At 43.0% G+C, this 16386-nt stretch overlaps 2 protein-coding genes across 5 annotated transcripts in view; one reads left to right on the forward strand and one right to left on the reverse strand.

Moving 5' to 3' along the window:
* Positions 1–176: 176 nt before the first annotated feature.
* Positions 177–8738, reverse strand: NDUFB9 (NADH:ubiquinone oxidoreductase subunit B9). The gene is made up of 4 exons (XM_036830400.1): positions 8590–8738; positions 5401–5593; positions 4706–4819; positions 177–403 (listed from the first exon to the last, which is right to left on the reverse strand). The coding sequence occupies exons 1-4, from the start codon at positions 8688–8690 to the stop codon at positions 272–274; spliced, it is 540 nt and encodes a 179-aa protein (XP_036686295.1). The 5' UTR covers positions 8691–8738; the 3' UTR covers positions 177–271.
* Positions 8739–8783: 45 nt separating this feature from the next.
* TATDN1 (TatD DNase domain containing 1) overlaps positions 8784–16386 on the forward strand; it is a 46152-nt gene continuing 38549 nt past the window's right edge. For 3 of the 4 annotated variants that reach the window (XM_036830392.1, XM_036830393.1, XM_036830399.1), the window contains exon 1: positions 8784–8849. In XM_036830392.1, the coding sequence (XP_036686287.1) occupies positions 8828–8849 (22 nt within the window). In that variant the 5' untranslated portion in view covers positions 8784–8827. The remainder of the gene's footprint in view (positions 8850–16386) is intronic. The other variant, XM_036830395.1, reaches the window with a different exon arrangement.

Consider the following 16386-nt stretch of genomic DNA (forward strand, 5'->3'; position numbering starts at 1 on the left):
ATCTGGTTCTGCTGCAGTTTTCCCTCGATAGCATGTGTTATCAATATGACTTAATGGGGAAGAACAGAATACATCTGACTACGTTTCAGGTACTTTTCTTTATATGCTAAACTGCTAAGACAACGACAGTGGCCCCGTCACCTGGCATCATGTTACTCCTCAGAAGAACACGTCAGTCGTACCATATGGAGTTATTTTATTAGGGCAAGTGTATGTCCTGTAACTTATTTCACTTGCAAGCGTGACTGGTGAGGCATCTTCCTCTCTTTCTCTACATGGGCCGCTCCCGGGGCCTGGTCACAACATGCCACCACAGTGGGGGCAAATCACCTTCCTTTCGGGCTGGGGGCAAAGCTTCAGTTCTGGCACCACCAAGCGGGGTTTCCTCCTGCAGCTGCTTAACCTAGAAGCGGGGGTAAGGAAGGAACAATTAGAAAAGGAGTGGAGCTGACTGTCCAATCTCTCTGCTACAGGGAAGTGTCGGCATTGTTTCTAGTGTGTCACATGACACACCCTGATCCTCACTACTGAAAAGTGTTGTTTGTATATACCTGCATTCTTTTTTTTTTTCTATGTAGTGTCCTTCCTTGTCTCTTGTAACATTCTTTATTTTAAACTCTATTTTATCTGATATGAGTATAGCTACTCCAGCTTTCTTTTGATTTCCATTTGCATGGAATATCTTTTTCCATCCCCTCACTTTCAGTCTGTATGTGTCCCTAGGTCTGAAGTGGGTCTCTTGTAGACAGCATATACATGGGTCTTGTTTTTGTATCCATTCAGCAAGCCTGTGTCTTTTGGTTGGAGCATTTAATCCATTCACGTTTAAGGTAATTATCAATATGTACGTTCCTATGACCCTTTTCTTAATTGTTTTGGGTTTGTTTTTGTAGATCCTTTTCTTCTCTTGTGTTTCCCACTTAGAGAAGTTCCTTTAGCATTTGTTGTAGAGCTGGTTTGGTGGTGCTGAATTCTCTTAGCTTTTGCTTGTCTGTAAAGCTTCTGATTTCTCCTTCGAATCTGAATGAGATCCTTGCTGGGTAGAGTAATCTTGGTTGTAGGTTCTTCCCTTTCATCACTTTAATTATATCATGCCACTCCCTTCTGGCTTGTAGAGTTTCTGCTGAGAAATCAGCTGTTAACCTTATGGGAGTTCCCTTGTATGTTATTTTTCGTTTTTCCCTTGCTGCTTTCAATAATTTTTCTTTTGTCTTTAATTTTTGCCAGTTTGATTACTATGTGTCTTGGCATGTTTCTCCTTGGGTTTATCCTGTATGGGACTCTCTGCGCTTCCTGGACTTGGGTGGCTACTTTCTTTTCCATGTTAGGGAAGTTTTCAACTATAATCTCTTCAAATATTTTCTCTGGTCCTTTCTCTCTCTCTTCTCCTTCTGGGACCCCTATAATGCAAATGTCGTTGCGTTTAACGTTGTCCCAGAGGTCTCTTAGGCTGTCTTCATTTCTTTTCATTCTTTTTTCTTTATTCTGTTCTGCAGCAGTGAATCCCACCATTCTGTCTTCCAGGTCACTTATCCATTCTTTGGCCTCAGTTATTGTGCTATTGATTCCTTCTAGTGTAGTTTTCATTTCAATTATTGTATTGTTCATCTCTGTTTGTTTGTTCTTTAATTCTTCTAGGTCTTTGTTAAACATTTCTTGCATCTTCTCGATCTTTGCCTCCATTGTTTTTCCGAGGTCCTGGATCGTCTTATCATTATTCTGAATTCTTTTTCTGGAAGGTTGCCTATCTCCACTTCATTTAGTTGTTTTTCTGGGGCTTTATCTTGTTCCTTCATCTGGTACAGAGCCCTCTGCCTTTTCGTCTTGTCTATCTTTCCATAAATGTGGTTTTTGTTCCACAGGCTGCAGGATTGTAGTTCTTCTTGCTTCTGCTCTCTGCCCTGTGGTGGATGAGGCTATCTAAGAGGCTTGATGGGAGGGACTCTATACCTGCATTATCTTTATGCCCACATTTTAACTCGGACACAAAAGCTGTTCTCCTTAAATGTTTTCCCATTCTTAAAACAGCAATGCTGAGAACAAACCTTCCTACCCCACCCCACTCATTAAGCAAAACCCTGACAATTACCATTCCAATTCCCCCTTGTTATGGTCCCCCCCACCTCTTTCCCCCCAAAAATGTTTATTTTTGTGTCTCAGCTAAGAGGTCTCCAAAAGCACTATTAAGAAACTTCAATTTGAATACATTAGGGATGTTAATTTAAAAGCCCCCCAAATAGCAATGAGGACAAGAAATAACATGAAATCACAGGTACAAGTGCGCTCAGTTCTGCCCCCACTGCCCAGCTACCCCTTTTCCAGCGATCCCTGAGACCATCACTGTCCTAATAGAGGAGGAGACCTAAAACACCCACTTTCCAGATCCACGATTTTTTGAAGCTTCTTCCAGAAAAACCAGCTCTGGATTGTGGCTAATCTGAGCCTCAAGCACACGTGCTGTTTAATAATGTCAAAGAGATGGAATTGGTAAAGGAGGAATGTTTTGGGGAGAAGTGGTTATCACAGAGATCAACTGCAGGATGAATCTGCTGCTCTCCATGAATAAATATGCCTCGAGTTCCCAAATGCTGACATACTTCTTAGAAAACACTGCCCTCCTTGGTCACAAAAGCATGAATTTAAGTAACCCACTATCCAACCAGTGTCCCCTTCCAGCTCATTTGCTTAAATGCCACCTTGAAAATAATTCTTGAAACTCACAGATGCTGCCAGTGCACAGGTCCTCACACCCAACTTGCCCTGCTTTCTGCATCAGCCTGTCTACTTCCCTCCTTTATCCAGCTAGAGTCCATCACGACAATCACTCCCTCTTGAATAAGTTCTTCGTCACTCTTGACCGTGGACAACCACACTGTCTACCTTCAAACCTGCAACCATACAGCTTAGTATTGCTAAAGAGAAAAAAAAATACTGGAACAAACTGGTGTCACAACATGTTAATTATTCCCAACTTCACATGGGCCTTCACCACCACATGGCAATCTTACTATTATTCTCCAGCAAGCGCATCCTCTGCCCACGATTATCACACCTTTTCCACATTCTCCAAACATGCTCTGCCCACTTCCTGGCTTTTCCTGACTTCACTTAAAAAAGAGAAGCCATCACATCGAAGTCTGTCATTTCCCCATCATCAAAACTTCTAACCCAAATGTATTTATACACATCTTTTGTCCAATTAGAATGGAGGAAGGATCCCTTCTCCTTCCAAAGGCCCCTGCACATGCTTGGGATCCCACCCCTCTTCTCAAAAACTTTCCTTCTGTACCTATTCCACCTCTCTTCAGCATTACCAATTTCTCCCTCACCCCAGATCTAATCAGCATATACGCATCATTTATCTTAAAAGAAAGTAATCCCTCGGCCTCCAGTTACTGCCCCATTTCTTCGTTCTCCTCAGGAAATCTTCTCAAGAGTCATCACTCCCTCCTGTTTACTCTTCCTCACCTTCTGATCAGTCTTTGTGTGACAGAAATGGCTCTAATCAAGGCCACTAATGCCCTTCCTGTAGCCAAAACCTTTGGATGTTATTTCCAGTACTCACTCTATTCCATCAAATCAAAGATGACTTGGCCCCAGCCATTCTTGTTTTGTTTTTTTTTTTTGGCCGTGTGGCGCAGCACGTGGGATCTTAGTTCCCCCACCAGGGATCGAACCCATGTCCCCTGCAGTGGAAGTGCAGAGTCTTAACCACTGGGCCGCCAGGGAAGTCCCCCGGCCATTCCTGAAACACTTTCTCTTGGACCTAAGGATCTCAAACATTTCTGTGGCTTTCCCTCCACTTCCTTTACTGGGGAGAGGGCACCCAGAGAAGGCCCTCATTCCATGGCTTTTAAAACAACTGATAACTCCCACATTTCTATTTTGAGCTCAAATCTCTCCTTTGAGTTGAGTTCCAGATTCGTACATCCAAAGTCACCCTCTGACACCTGCACCTGATGTCTCACAGGATTCTCAAATTTAACATTCGTAAATTTAACATTTAAAACTGAACACTTGATTGTCCCTTTGACATCTGTTTTTTCTCCTCTTCCCTATCTCAATAAACACCACCACCAACCTCCAGATGTTGAAGCTTAAAACCTGGAAATCATTTTTGATTCTTCCCTGTCCTTCACTACCCCCCGCCCCCACCCCCCATCCAATCACTCTTCACATCCCTGCAGACAATATCCTGAATCTACTTCCTTCCATATCCACTGCATCCACCCTAGTGCTAGTTGCCATAATCTTTGGACTAATCTACTGCAATAACCCCAAACTGGTCTCTCCAATTCTCCACTTGCCCTCTCCAACATATTTTTCACACTACAGCAAGATTGACTTTTTTAAAATATAAATCAGACATCATGAGTGGAAAAATACCCAACGTGCTGGTGGAGAAGGTTAAGGGACTGTAGGGTAGAGCAAGGTCAGGCAGAGGACTATGGAGGGGAAGGAGGGAAGAAGTAAAATCAGAGAACAGAAAAGCCAAAAGACCAGGGAACACATTTTAACCTATTTCTAAGATGGCTGTAAACGTTAACATTTAACACACTTGAAAGAGAAAGTATATCAGAGGCAAGGAGCCAGAGTAACTGTTGGAGCTGGAATCTGGACCTCTGCACATGGGGAACCAAACTTCAGCTCCTTCCAGGTGTTGACCATGTGGGCCAAACTACATGGTAAAACAGGCAAGACTCACCTCTCGCTCCCAGCTTTCTCTCCGCAGTTTCTTCCACTGCTCTCTCTTGGCAAAGTAATCAGGATACATTGCCTTCTCGGAAGGATGCCAGTCATCTAAGCACCACTCGGGAACCTGTCAGGAGAGGAAATCACGGCGTCATTCCACAGGACACGTTTACATGTCACGGGTAGGGCCTGCTCAAGGGACAGAAGACAAAAATCAAGGTGCATTTTTATAACCATTCGAAGTACCAGACTGTTTCTGACACTAAGCAACAAACAGCAGAGGACTGAGACAAAGGAGAATGCCTTAGAGTGAAACAGCCTAGGGATGAAAAACAGCAAGGTCAGTCCAAAGAGAACTGGCATCATTCCTCCCCTACCTGAGTTCTCTAAAGATCCAACGTGGCTGTACGTTATTTGAAAATATCACTTAGAATACTAAGCACCAATTGAAATTGGTTAACTTTAAGGTCCAAAAATGAGTTATTTACCAATTCCTTTAGCACTTTGCTTTGCCGGAAAGTTAACTGCAAGACCTTGGCACTGAAATTGGAAAGAAAAGTCGTGATGGCATCTGGGAGAGAGAAAACTGACACTGGAAAAAAAAAAAAGTGTAACTGTCAGGAAAGAAATGTCCTAGCTGCCCCTAAAAGGGCAAGTGGTTTCCAAGGCTGAGGTTCGGGATTTGAGACACCTGTGGTCCTCACCTACCTTGTAACACTCGTATCTCTCGTAGGAGGTGCCCCCAGGAGACTCAGGGAAGATGTATGGCTGAGGATGCTGACAGTGCCAGAACTCTTCCTCTGCCTCCCTCAGCAGCTGGGTGGCCTTCACCATGTCCTTTTCATTCTTATGTTCATCGAACCGAGCTCTCATCAAACAAGCAAAGTACCGGTATTTGTCCCTTAAACCAAAATGATTTTGGAGATTAGAAATGTTATCTACTCAATCAGGCAGTATTACTGTCTGATAAGAGGCGGTACTTCCACTAACACCTTTCAGGTGAGTAGCGTGACTTCCCAGCCCCTCCCTGGACCCTGTCAGTGGAGCAGCCTTATCATTACGACGGCTTCCCTGGCAGCCTCCCACACACCAGCAACAAAAAGCTACTGTATTACTGATAAATACAACCTAACCCCTTTCCCCTGTCTCCTCTATCGCCTCTGTAGGATCATTCAACATTCATTCAATGACAACTTACTGCATTTCCTCCTACCTTGTGCTAGGCACTGTGCTAAATTCTGGAGACACAAAGATGTAGAAGGCACGTATTACTGATACATGGTGCAAAGAGTGGTGCTCAAATCAGACAGACCTGGGTTTGAATTCTGACTCTGACACTAGCTGCCTGACCTTAGGCAAGTTTCGGTCAGGTTCTAGAAGAAACCATGGGCAGAGATCATTTACGGGGCTTTAAAATTTTTTTTTATTTTTCATTTTTTTTTTTTTATTGTAGTTGATTTACAATGTTGTGTTAGTTTCTGGTGTACAGCAAAGTGACTCCGTTATACATACATATATATACTTTTCCATATTCTTTTCCATTATAGTTTATCACAAGATATTAAATATAGTTCCCTGTGCTATACAGTAGAACCCTGTTGTTTAGTTTATATACAGTAGTCTGTATCTGCTAATCCCAAACTCCTAATTTATCCCTCCCCCCAATTTCCCCTTTGGTAACCATAAATTTTTCTTTGTCTGTGAGTCTGTTTCTGTTTTGTAATTAAGTTCATTTGTACCTTATTTCAGATTCCACATATAAGTGATATTTATCTTTCCGTTTGACTTACTTCACTTAATATATAATCTCTAGGTCCATCCATGTTGCTGCAAATGGCATTATTTCATTCTTTTTCATGGCTCAGTAGTAATGGGGCTTTGATAATCCAGGCCACAGATGACAAGGGCTTGAAGCAGGCAACAGTGATGGATGGTGACAAGAGAAAAATATTTAGACTACAAAGTTACAAGAGTAGGCTATGGAGTCAGATAGCTTAAGACTGTTTCAGCTCTGCAGTTCCTAGCTGTGTAACCTAAGGTAAATTATTTAAAGTCTTTAGGCCATGGGTTCCTCCTCCATAAAAGAGTTAATAACAGTACCTGTATCTTAAGGTTGTCCTAAAGATTGGAAAGCTACAACATATCAGCACACTTCAGACAGTGCTTAGTACATCCTTAGTGCCCAACGTAAGCTACGAATATTATTACACTGGGGAGAGAATTTACAAAAATCAGTGTCCAATGGCATACAAGTACGTATGTCGCTGGCAGAGGGGCAAGTAGGGAGTACTTGAAAATAATGCTAAGACTTAAAGCTGAGTGACTGTATTACTAGTAATGCCATTAGCTGAGGCAGGGAATTTGGGAAGAGAATCAAAATGAGGTAGTGAAAAGAAAAATACGTTCAGTTTTAGAGAACTGTAGGTAATCTAGCAAACAGCTGGAAATACAGCTCTACAGACAAGTGAGCACAGGTGGTAACTCAAGTCCCAGCGTTAGATGAGGCTGCCCAAAGTATACACAGCAATGACCAAGGGCCTAGGATGGACCCATGCAGAACAAATAGCGCTATGAGGGCAAATGGAAGGAAAAAAATCAGGCAAGTACTGAGAAAAGATGTTAGTGAGATTTAAAGAAATGACGAGTCAGTGTTATCATAGTAACTACTTTTATCCTTTCCTCCAAGATAATATTAATATTCTCAGATGTAGTTCAGCACTACCTGAATTCCTGATGGCTTGACTTCCTTCATCTTTATGAAAGATAATTCTCTGTTATCTGTTTGTTTATATGTCCATCTTCCTCATTAATCCATAAATTGCTACAGCTGAGAAAAAAGCCTTATTAACTTTTGTCAGCCACCATAGATCCTGAATTGCAAATTGTCAGATGAATAAAAAAAATTAGGGAAGTAACTAACCCTACAGCCTTGAACCTGGCCATCTTCCTGCCTAGCAAAGAAAAGTAGGTCGATGACTTTACAATAATCCCAAATATACAATCTGGGCTTCCAGGATCCTCTCCACAACTCTTCCAGACATACTCAGTTTCCCATTGTTTAGAGGTTTTTCTCAGAAGCCCTTCTCCTGGGACTAGGTTTTAGGATTCTCCTAAGGGCATGGGAGGCCTGGCATTCATACATCTTGGGTTGTCACCCCACCATGCATTGCATCTAGATCACGAAAACCTATATGTTTTAAGACTGTGTTCTAAGACTAGTCCCAGATGGACAGAGGGAGGAAAGAAGAAGAGAATTATGTGGGAGGTAAAAAATTATGTGGGATGTGAAGCTAATGAAAAGGACTGAATGAAGCTAAAAAGAGGAAAGCTGATGGGAGGGGTGATGATGATGTGTTGGAGTTAAGACACCTGAGTTTTAATCCTGGCTCGGCCACTTACCAGCTGCTGGGCCTTGAGCAAGTCAGTCTCTTGCCTCTTATTTTAGCCTCTTATTTTCTCATCTATAAAATAAGGCTAAATAACCCCTAACACCCAGAGTTGTGAGGACTAAATAACGCATTTATTATTACTGCCAGTACCAGGAACGAGAAGGTCACGAAGGAAGCTATTATTTAGTGAGCGCTGGAGGCATGACCATGTCCATTTTTGGCACTTCCTTTCTCTTAATCGCCATGCAACCCTCTGCGCTGGGTCCCGCGTCCGTTTTCCTGATTAGAAAACTGAGGCCCGGGCCAGATAAACAAGTCTTCAAAGTGTCCCAGATATGGGCGACGAAACCTGCATTCGAACCCGGGTCTAGGGGAGGGCTCCGCGGGGCAAGGGGCCGCCTTCCCACCCCGTCCCAGAAGTCCTTGAGCCGCTCGGTCCCCAGAGCCTCTCAGCCTCTGTGGCGGCCCCCGAGGTCACCTCCCCGCGCCCTGGGTCCCCCTCGCCCACCTGTGGATGCACCACGACTCCAGGTGGCGCAACGCCCGCTTATAAAGCCGCAGCACCTTCTGCTGGTGGGTCAGGTAGGCAGCCGGCGCCGAGAACGCCATGTCTGCCGGTTCACCTTCAGCGGCCGCAGGGGCTCCCGGGAAACCGGACGTCGGAGGCGAGGGGGCGGGGCTGCCGGAGGGGCGGGGCGACTGACTGCCGCTTCCGCTTCCGTCAGAGAGGAGCCGGGGACGCAGTCATGAGTCGCTTCAAATTCGTAGGTAAGACTTTCTCCGGGTTTGGGGCCTTTCTTTCGGTTCCCGGGACTCGCGCACCGCGGCCACAGGGCCCAGGACGTGAGCTCTCCGGCTTTTTGAGGGTTGAAAGTGCACTCCGTGGAGGAGGGTGCGGGGAGGCCTCTGGGTGTCGGTAATGTTCTGGATCTCAGTATGGGTGCTGGCTTCACGGGTGTGATTCTTTGTGAAAATTCACGAGCTGCGGAGTTACGATTTATGCTCTTTCCAACATATGTGTTGTGTTCAACTAAAAAAAAGGAAGCAAAACTACTAAAAAGCAAACGAAAGGCCTGTCACTATATTCCGCTCCATCCCACGTGCACCTCCCCGCGGTTTCCCGTTTCCTTGGCGGAGAGGAGGATGGCTCCGAGGGACTCGTTGACTCACTAATTCATATCACAGTTCATATCACAGTTACTGGGCGCCTCTGGTGGGCCAGGCACTGGCCTGGGAACACAGACACGGCCCCTGCTCTGCTGGCATCACCATCTGGTGGGGGAACTGGAGGACATACACAGTGGAAAGTGAAACAAGTTTTATACTTGGCAAGTAAAATAATCCATTCGGCATCGGTAGAACAAGAGATGGAGAATTCGACAGGAACTAAAGGAGTAAGCATATTTAGTACCAGACTTAGGAAAGCCTGGGGGAGGTTGTAAGAGCTAGGATTGGAAGGGTGACTTGGAACTCAAATGTGTTCCTGAGTTTAATTTTCTGTGTATAGAGTAGAGCTTCACTGAAGGCTTTTGACAAGGAGGATTCATTAAGTAAATCATTGAATGCCAGTTACATATTGGGAGCCTTGAGCTATGGGATACAGCAGTGGGTAAAGCTGGGCATGATCCTTGTCTTTGTGAAGTTTCCAGCTACCTGAAGGTGGAAAACGACAGTGATCACGTCTCTGCTTTAGTAAGGTAATCCTGACAGCTGTTGTGTAGGTTTGGTGGGTCATAGGGAGAGACAGGGAAGCATTTCAGGGCTTGAACAAGGGCACTGGAAAAGGGAGAGAGAAGTGGAAGAGAGGTACATATGCAGCATTTAGCAGCTGAGTGTTTATGGCAGGTAAGGAAGAGTGAACAGTCAGAGATGACTCGGTGTTGGGATAAATACCTAAACATGAAATGGAAGCATGGGTAGTTTGGCAGTGGGTGGGAGATGTAACGAGATCCGTTTGGATTAGGTTAAATTTGAGATTCTTACGGAACATCCAGGTGGAGACATTTACTGGGCAATTGGAAATGTCTGGCACTCAGGAGAGAGCTTAGGATTATAAACTTAGATCTAAGAGTTACTTTAGACAATATTTTTTACAGAGACATTGTGCTAAGTATGTGGAATTATAAAAAGAATCTAGTGGTGCAGTTAGTTTTCAGACTGGGGAGGTATGTACAGTCAAAGCAAATGCAGGGGAGAATGTTTAAGTGGCACATTGTTAAAGTGCCACAAAAGAGGTTTTTAAAAATGCTGTGGGAGAGCCTGGGGTGGGGTTGGGGGATGGGAAGGTCATCAGAGGTTTAGACACTTTCCAGGTGTGGTGTCTCTCAGCCTGTTTATTGCAATCTGTGATATAATTGATGGGGGAGATGGGGTAAGAGCCATGAAACACCCCACAAAGAAAAGACAATTATTTTTTTCTTTTAAAGGTTTGTGTTTGTATTGTAATAAAAAAACTAAATCTCTGCCTCAGGTTTTGTCTCCTTCAATCCATCCTCTATGTAGCCTCCAGAGTGGTCTTTATAAAAACCAAGTCAGCTTCATTTTTCTCGTGCTTCAAATCTTTCAGTCACTGTCCTCAGGACAGTTGAAGTGCCTTAACATAGCATACAGAGCCTTTCTGTGGTCTGGTCCTGCCCACTTTTCCGGCCTCATCCTTTTTATACTCTATAAACACTTGGAGGTGCTGTTTCTTGCCTATGATAAGGTTTTAGAGTGGCAGTTTGGGGTCGTAATGTCCCCTCTGCCTCTAATATCCTCTTTTTTTTTTTTTTTAATAAATTTATTTATTTATTTATCTACTTTTTGGCTGTGTTGGGTCTTCGTTTCTGTGCGAGGGCTTTCTCCAGTTGCGGAGAGCGGGGGCCACTCTTCATTGCGGAGCGCGGGTCTCTCACTATCGCAGCCTCTCTTGTTGCGGAGCACAGGCTCCAGACGCGCAGGCTCAGTGGTTGTGGCACACGGGGCCTAGTTGCTCCGCGGCATGTGGGATCTTCCCAGACCAGGGCTCGAACCCGTGTCCCCTGCATTGGCAGGCAGACTCCCAACCACTGTGCCACCAGGGAAGCCCTCTAATATCCTCTTGCCTGTTTGATTTTTACCTGTTCTTTAAGACTACATAACTCTACCCTTTACTTTACCCCGTTATTTTATAATTAAAATATGTATCTGCCTTTCCCACTAGACCACACTCTTTTAAGGCAGATACTTGGTGGTATTTATCTTTGTTTCCCAGAGGCTTAGTACAGTGACTGTTCAATGGAAGTATGAATGAGTGGGTAAAACAAGATGTGTTGTATTAGTACTAAGTTCATAAGAAAATTTATAAAGGAATCTCAACCAGATAAGCTAGAAAAGACTTCTTAAAGAAGGTGAGTTTAATTGGAACAATTTTTTTTTTTTGTATGCTCTCCTTCATTTCCACTATCCTGAGGTAACCGGTGTCTAAAGTTTATATCCTTCCCATATTTTTAAATTTATACAGAATCATAAAAATATGCAAACATATCCGATGTGTTTGTCTTTTTTACAACAAAAATGGAATCATACTATACATTCTATCTTTGTTTTGTGACTTACTGATAGTTAATATTTATTCCATGCCATTTAAAAAGTTCTGCCTATGACCCACTACACAAATCTCTGCCCAAAATAGTCATGAGCAGTACTTTGGAAAACAACATATTAGGCCCATGGACAATTGGTACATGAACAAGCTTTACATGGAACAGTTGCATGAAGAATTAAACCAGTGGAGGAAGTTCCCTGGTGGTCTGGTGGTTGGGATTCGGCGATTTTATTGCCATTGCCTGGGTTCAGTCCCTGGTCGGGTAACTGAAATCCCACAAGACGCCTGGCACAGCCAAAATTTTTTAAATTTAATAATAATAATAGAAAAATTAAACCAGTGTTATAAGAGCAGCCTTAGATTTTGATTTAGGACAGCTGACTATCACCAGGTTGTAATCCTAAATTTCCCCCTTCTCAAATTGTGTAACCAATGGCTGCCCCTTACAACTACAACCAGTGTTTCTAATGTGGGGAAGGAGGGCGGGAAGCAGATGTATTTGTGTTTTATGGGAAACATTGCTCCCTCCTAGAGGACACTTCAACATTGTGTCCTCGGTTATACTTGAGACTAATTTCTGTGACATTGAGTATCATACCACAGATGACTATATCCTCAGTCTGAATAGCAATAAGAATCTATGCTTAATCATTGCAAAGTGATAGAACTTGGGATGGAGTAGAAGCTCCCTTTTCAATGCTGGCTGGTTCATGCTCTGGAACTCACCCACCAAAGGTCACTTAAGGACATAGAGTGGAGTATACCCCAGGAGTGATGGGGTGGCAGCAGTGATGTGTAAATCTTGATGCATTTACAAAATTTATTTGGATGTCTTGTGTTTAACTTTGAAATAACATAGTGCCCTTTTAAAATTAAAACATATTTTATCCCCTAAATCTTCCAAAGTAAAATTGATACTCCAGAGAATCTCAGGGTGTTACATACTCTCTGGAATACCCCTCGTTTGAGAAGCATAGGTTTAAGGTGATTCCTATCTAGTAGCCTCTGCGCTCCCTCCCACCAAATGAGCCAGTGAGCAGCTGGCAGTAATTAGTAGCAACCACCCCTTGGGGCCAACCAGCTGGGGGCTATTAGGTATCTAAGATTTATCTATAGTTGTGTTATTTTAACGGGATTCTGATCCTGCCCTGTGTCCCTAGAAGCAGGCTGATTGGGGCTGCTGGCCATCTCTTACAAATCCCATCTCGCTAGGGACTGGACCTTATTTTCTATTCCCTGTCTTGGATTCCCTTGAGCAACCTGGTCATTCATTCATTCATTCTACAAATATTTACTGAATCTCTGCTGTGTGCCACCTGATGTGCTAAATGCTAGGACTCAGTGGTAGGTAGAAACTAGGTTACAGCCTAGTGGTGGAGACAGCCTTTTAAGTGCACTAATGACTTTACCACAGTGACAGAGAAGAGGGCACTGAAGAAAAGGAATATGGTTCTCTGGGCATTTGATGAGGAACAGAACTTGGACTGGGAGGTCAGAAAAGGCTTCCTTGAGGAAGTGTCACTTGGACTGAGCTCTGAAAGATTAAGAGTTAAGTAGGCAAAGAAAGGCAGAGGGAAGGTTCCAAATACAACAGCCTGTGCAAACATTCTGTGGCAGGAGGGTGCATAGCACTTTTGAGAAACTGAAAGAAGACCAGTGGGTCTGGAGCAGAAAGAAATGGGGAAGGGGTTGAGGGAGGAGGGAGAATTGTACAGAATCAGCTAGAGGTTTGCAGAGCTAAGATCCTACCATGTTAAGGATGTATCAGGAGTGACAGGTAAGAGTACCATGATCTGACTTATGAATGAAAAGAAACCTTCAGTCAGGTGGAGAACAGAATGAAAGGGGGTCAGAGTAGCATCCAAGCTGGAGTTGGTTGCTTCAAGTGTTATGGTGGTAGTGGAGATGGAAAAGAGTACACAGATTGAGAGGTTAGGAGATAAAATCCGCCTACTTGGTATATACAGATTGAGAGAGAAGGTGATGTCATAGATTGTCTTAGTCCGTTTTGAGCTGTTGTAACAAAATAGCACAGACTGGGTAGCTTATAAACAACAGAAATATATTTCTCACAGTTCTGGAGGCTGGGAAATCTAAGATCAGAGTGCCAGCATGATTACGTTCTGCTGAGGACCCTCTTCCTGGTTCGTGGCTGGTGCCCTCTCACTGTGTCCTCACATGGAAGAAGGGGCAAAGGATTTCTCTGGAGCCTCTTTTACAAGGTGGTCTTGTCCAAAACAATATCCAGTCTGGAGCCATGCATTTGAGTGTCCTTCAGATTTTTAATCTAGCACAGAAATTGGCCAGCTTTCCCTTAAAGGGTCATATGGTATATATTTTTTATTTTGCAGGCCATATATCTCTGTTGCAACTACTCAACTCTGACCTGTCACTCAAAAACAGCCATAGATAGGTACTATATAAACAAATGGGTGTGGCCATGTTCCAATAAAACTTTGTGAACACTGTGAAACCTTAGTTTCTTATAATTTTTACATGTCATAAGAGCTATTCTTTTGACTTTTTTTTTTCAACTTTTAAAAAAACGATTCTTACCTTAGGGGCAAACAAAAATAGGCAATGGCGCGCAGGCCGTAGCTTGCCAACCCCTTGATCTAGCGCATTTCTTCATGGCACTGCCTTGCAGAAGTAACTTGGTCTGCCATGTAGTGGTGGTTAGTTTGTTCTCTAATCGCTTTTATTTCCTGAAAACTTGAAGTTATATCTAAAGGCTAAAACAATCGTAAATTCTCTACTTGCTGTCCCTTTGTATCCCTAGATCATGGCGACGGTGGTATGGCATGATTCACTGAGACCAGTGAGGCATCAGTTTGGAGATGTATTTTTCTTTTGGTTACAAACAGTTTTCCACTCTTATATTGTTTTGAAAAATAAAACTCATTAATACTGGCAACAGTTTTTAGCAGTAATGCAGGTAATGCTTTTAAAGCCAGCTAATTAAGGAGAAAATTAATGGAAAAGAAACATTACTTATCTTTATAAGATGGCATGCCACTAAATGTATGAAATCCCTCAGTATTCCACCCCCAATCAGAGTTAGTGATTTTTCTGCTTTGCCTTTTTTTCTTGTCGTGCTCTCTGGCCCTTACCTCTCATGTACTTAGTTTTTCAAGCTAGAAGTCGATGTTTGTACAGGATTTAATTTTTTTAGTTTACTGACAGTAGGCATACATCTGATAGGAATTTTTTAATTTAAAAGATACTGTCCCTTATATATCAGAACATTTCGAACAAGTTAAATAAATAGGATTTTGACTGGTTTATTTTCGTGGTTGCATCCTGAATCATAAACAAACTGACTTACATTTGGCTATTTAATAATGAGGTCTTGATTGGGAGTGTTAACCACTTAAGGTAGGATGACAGTATAGCTACTGTTGACTAAAATTCCATTTGTTGTTTGCATGTTACAGAATTTATACCGTGCCCAGTAATAATAATAATAATTACATTTTGTAAGGCTTTTAATTTGCAAGATACTTTCACATTCATTTTCCAATTTGAGCCACATTTCACTCCTGGAAGGAGAAATTTTATGCCCACCCTACTAGTGAGGAAACTGAGGCTCAGAGGCCTACTCGTTTGCCCAAAATCATTCAGCTGATGAGTCATAATTCCAAGAATTCTGACTCCAAAGCCCATTCTCTTTCCAAAACTGCAGTTCCCCATTTTATTGTATTTCTTGGAAGTTGTTCACAGATTGAATATTTTTTGATGATCGATTTGAACTTTTCTTTGACTCCTCTATGTTGACTTGTTAATTATCTTAATCACTCTGTTGGTGTTTTCTGGGGAGTCGGTGGGTGGGGAGTGAGAGGCCCAGAGGCCACCCAGAATAGGAGAGAGGAGACAGAAGTGAATCACAGTGTCCAGGAAAAAAAGCTGCTTGCCTCCGTAGAGGAGGAAAAACTTCCTCCTACCCTCTTAGGTTCTGTGGCTGGGCCTAAGAATAAAACTGACATAAAGCAGATTAACAGGAGAAAAGCATACTTTTTTTTTTTTTCATGTACCTGGGAGTTTTCAAAAGGAAAATGAAGACCCAAAGAAGCTTTTAGACCAGAAAGCTTACCAAAAGGCCAAGTGGGGATGTGATAAGACAAAGGGACTTAAGTTATGTAAATTGTGGGACAGTGACTAGGAAGAAATGGGGAAACTGATGGAGGATGAGAGTTATTTTGGGTTTGGCTGTACAGATCCATTTCGACTTGACTCCCAGTCTCTGGTGATAAGAATGTTCTTCTCTTCCTGGTACAGGGAGAGTACCTTTCTCATGGGAAATTTTATGACCCATTTTAGGTAGAAAAGGAGAGATTAGGGATCCTTTCCTGCATTTGCTGTTTCTTAAGTGCCTTCAGCTCAAAATAACCAGTATGGCAAAGCAGCATATTTTGGGGTGACATCCTGAGCCCCTTCACCAAACTTGACTAAGGTGAAGCAGCCTATTCATCAGAGGATAGAAAGCAGCTTTAATAACTGGCTGGGGAATACACTTCAGGCAAACCACATGTCAGGAAAAGGCCAACAGCTATAAGTCACAAGAGATTCTTACGTAAAAAGGAAGAAATTGGTGGCTGAGCCAGTGCAGGATATCGTAAAGCCCAAGGCTCACCTGGGTCCAAAGCTGAATATAGATCTTTGATGTACACTATGACTCGGGGCCTCAAAGACTGACCCACATCAGGAAGAGGTAGGTTCTAAGAAGTGGCATCACCTGGAGTT

Source organism: Balaenoptera musculus, chromosome 17, assembly GCF_009873245.2.
Source record: "Balaenoptera musculus isolate JJ_BM4_2016_0621 chromosome 17, mBalMus1.pri.v3, whole genome shotgun sequence".
NCBI classification, from domain to species: Eukaryota; Metazoa; Chordata; class Mammalia; order Artiodactyla; family Balaenopteridae; genus Balaenoptera; species Balaenoptera musculus.

What these genes read in the sequence shown, in the direction of transcription:
- NDUFB9 (XM_036830400.1), bottom strand. Translation starts at nt 8,690, where the DNA reads ATGGCGTTCTCGGCGCCGGCTGCCTACCTGACCCACCAGCAGAAGGTG. An exon ending in AGAGATACGAGTGTTACAAG is followed by an intron (nt 4,820 to 5,400) that starts GTAGGTGAGGAC and finishes CTCTCCTGACAG; the next exon opens with GTTCCCGAGTGGTGCTTAGA. An exon ending in GAGAAAGCTGGGAGCGAGAG is followed by an intron (nt 404 to 4,705) that starts GTGAGTCTTGCC and finishes CCCCGCTTCTAG; the next exon opens with GTTAAGCAGCTGCAGGAGGA.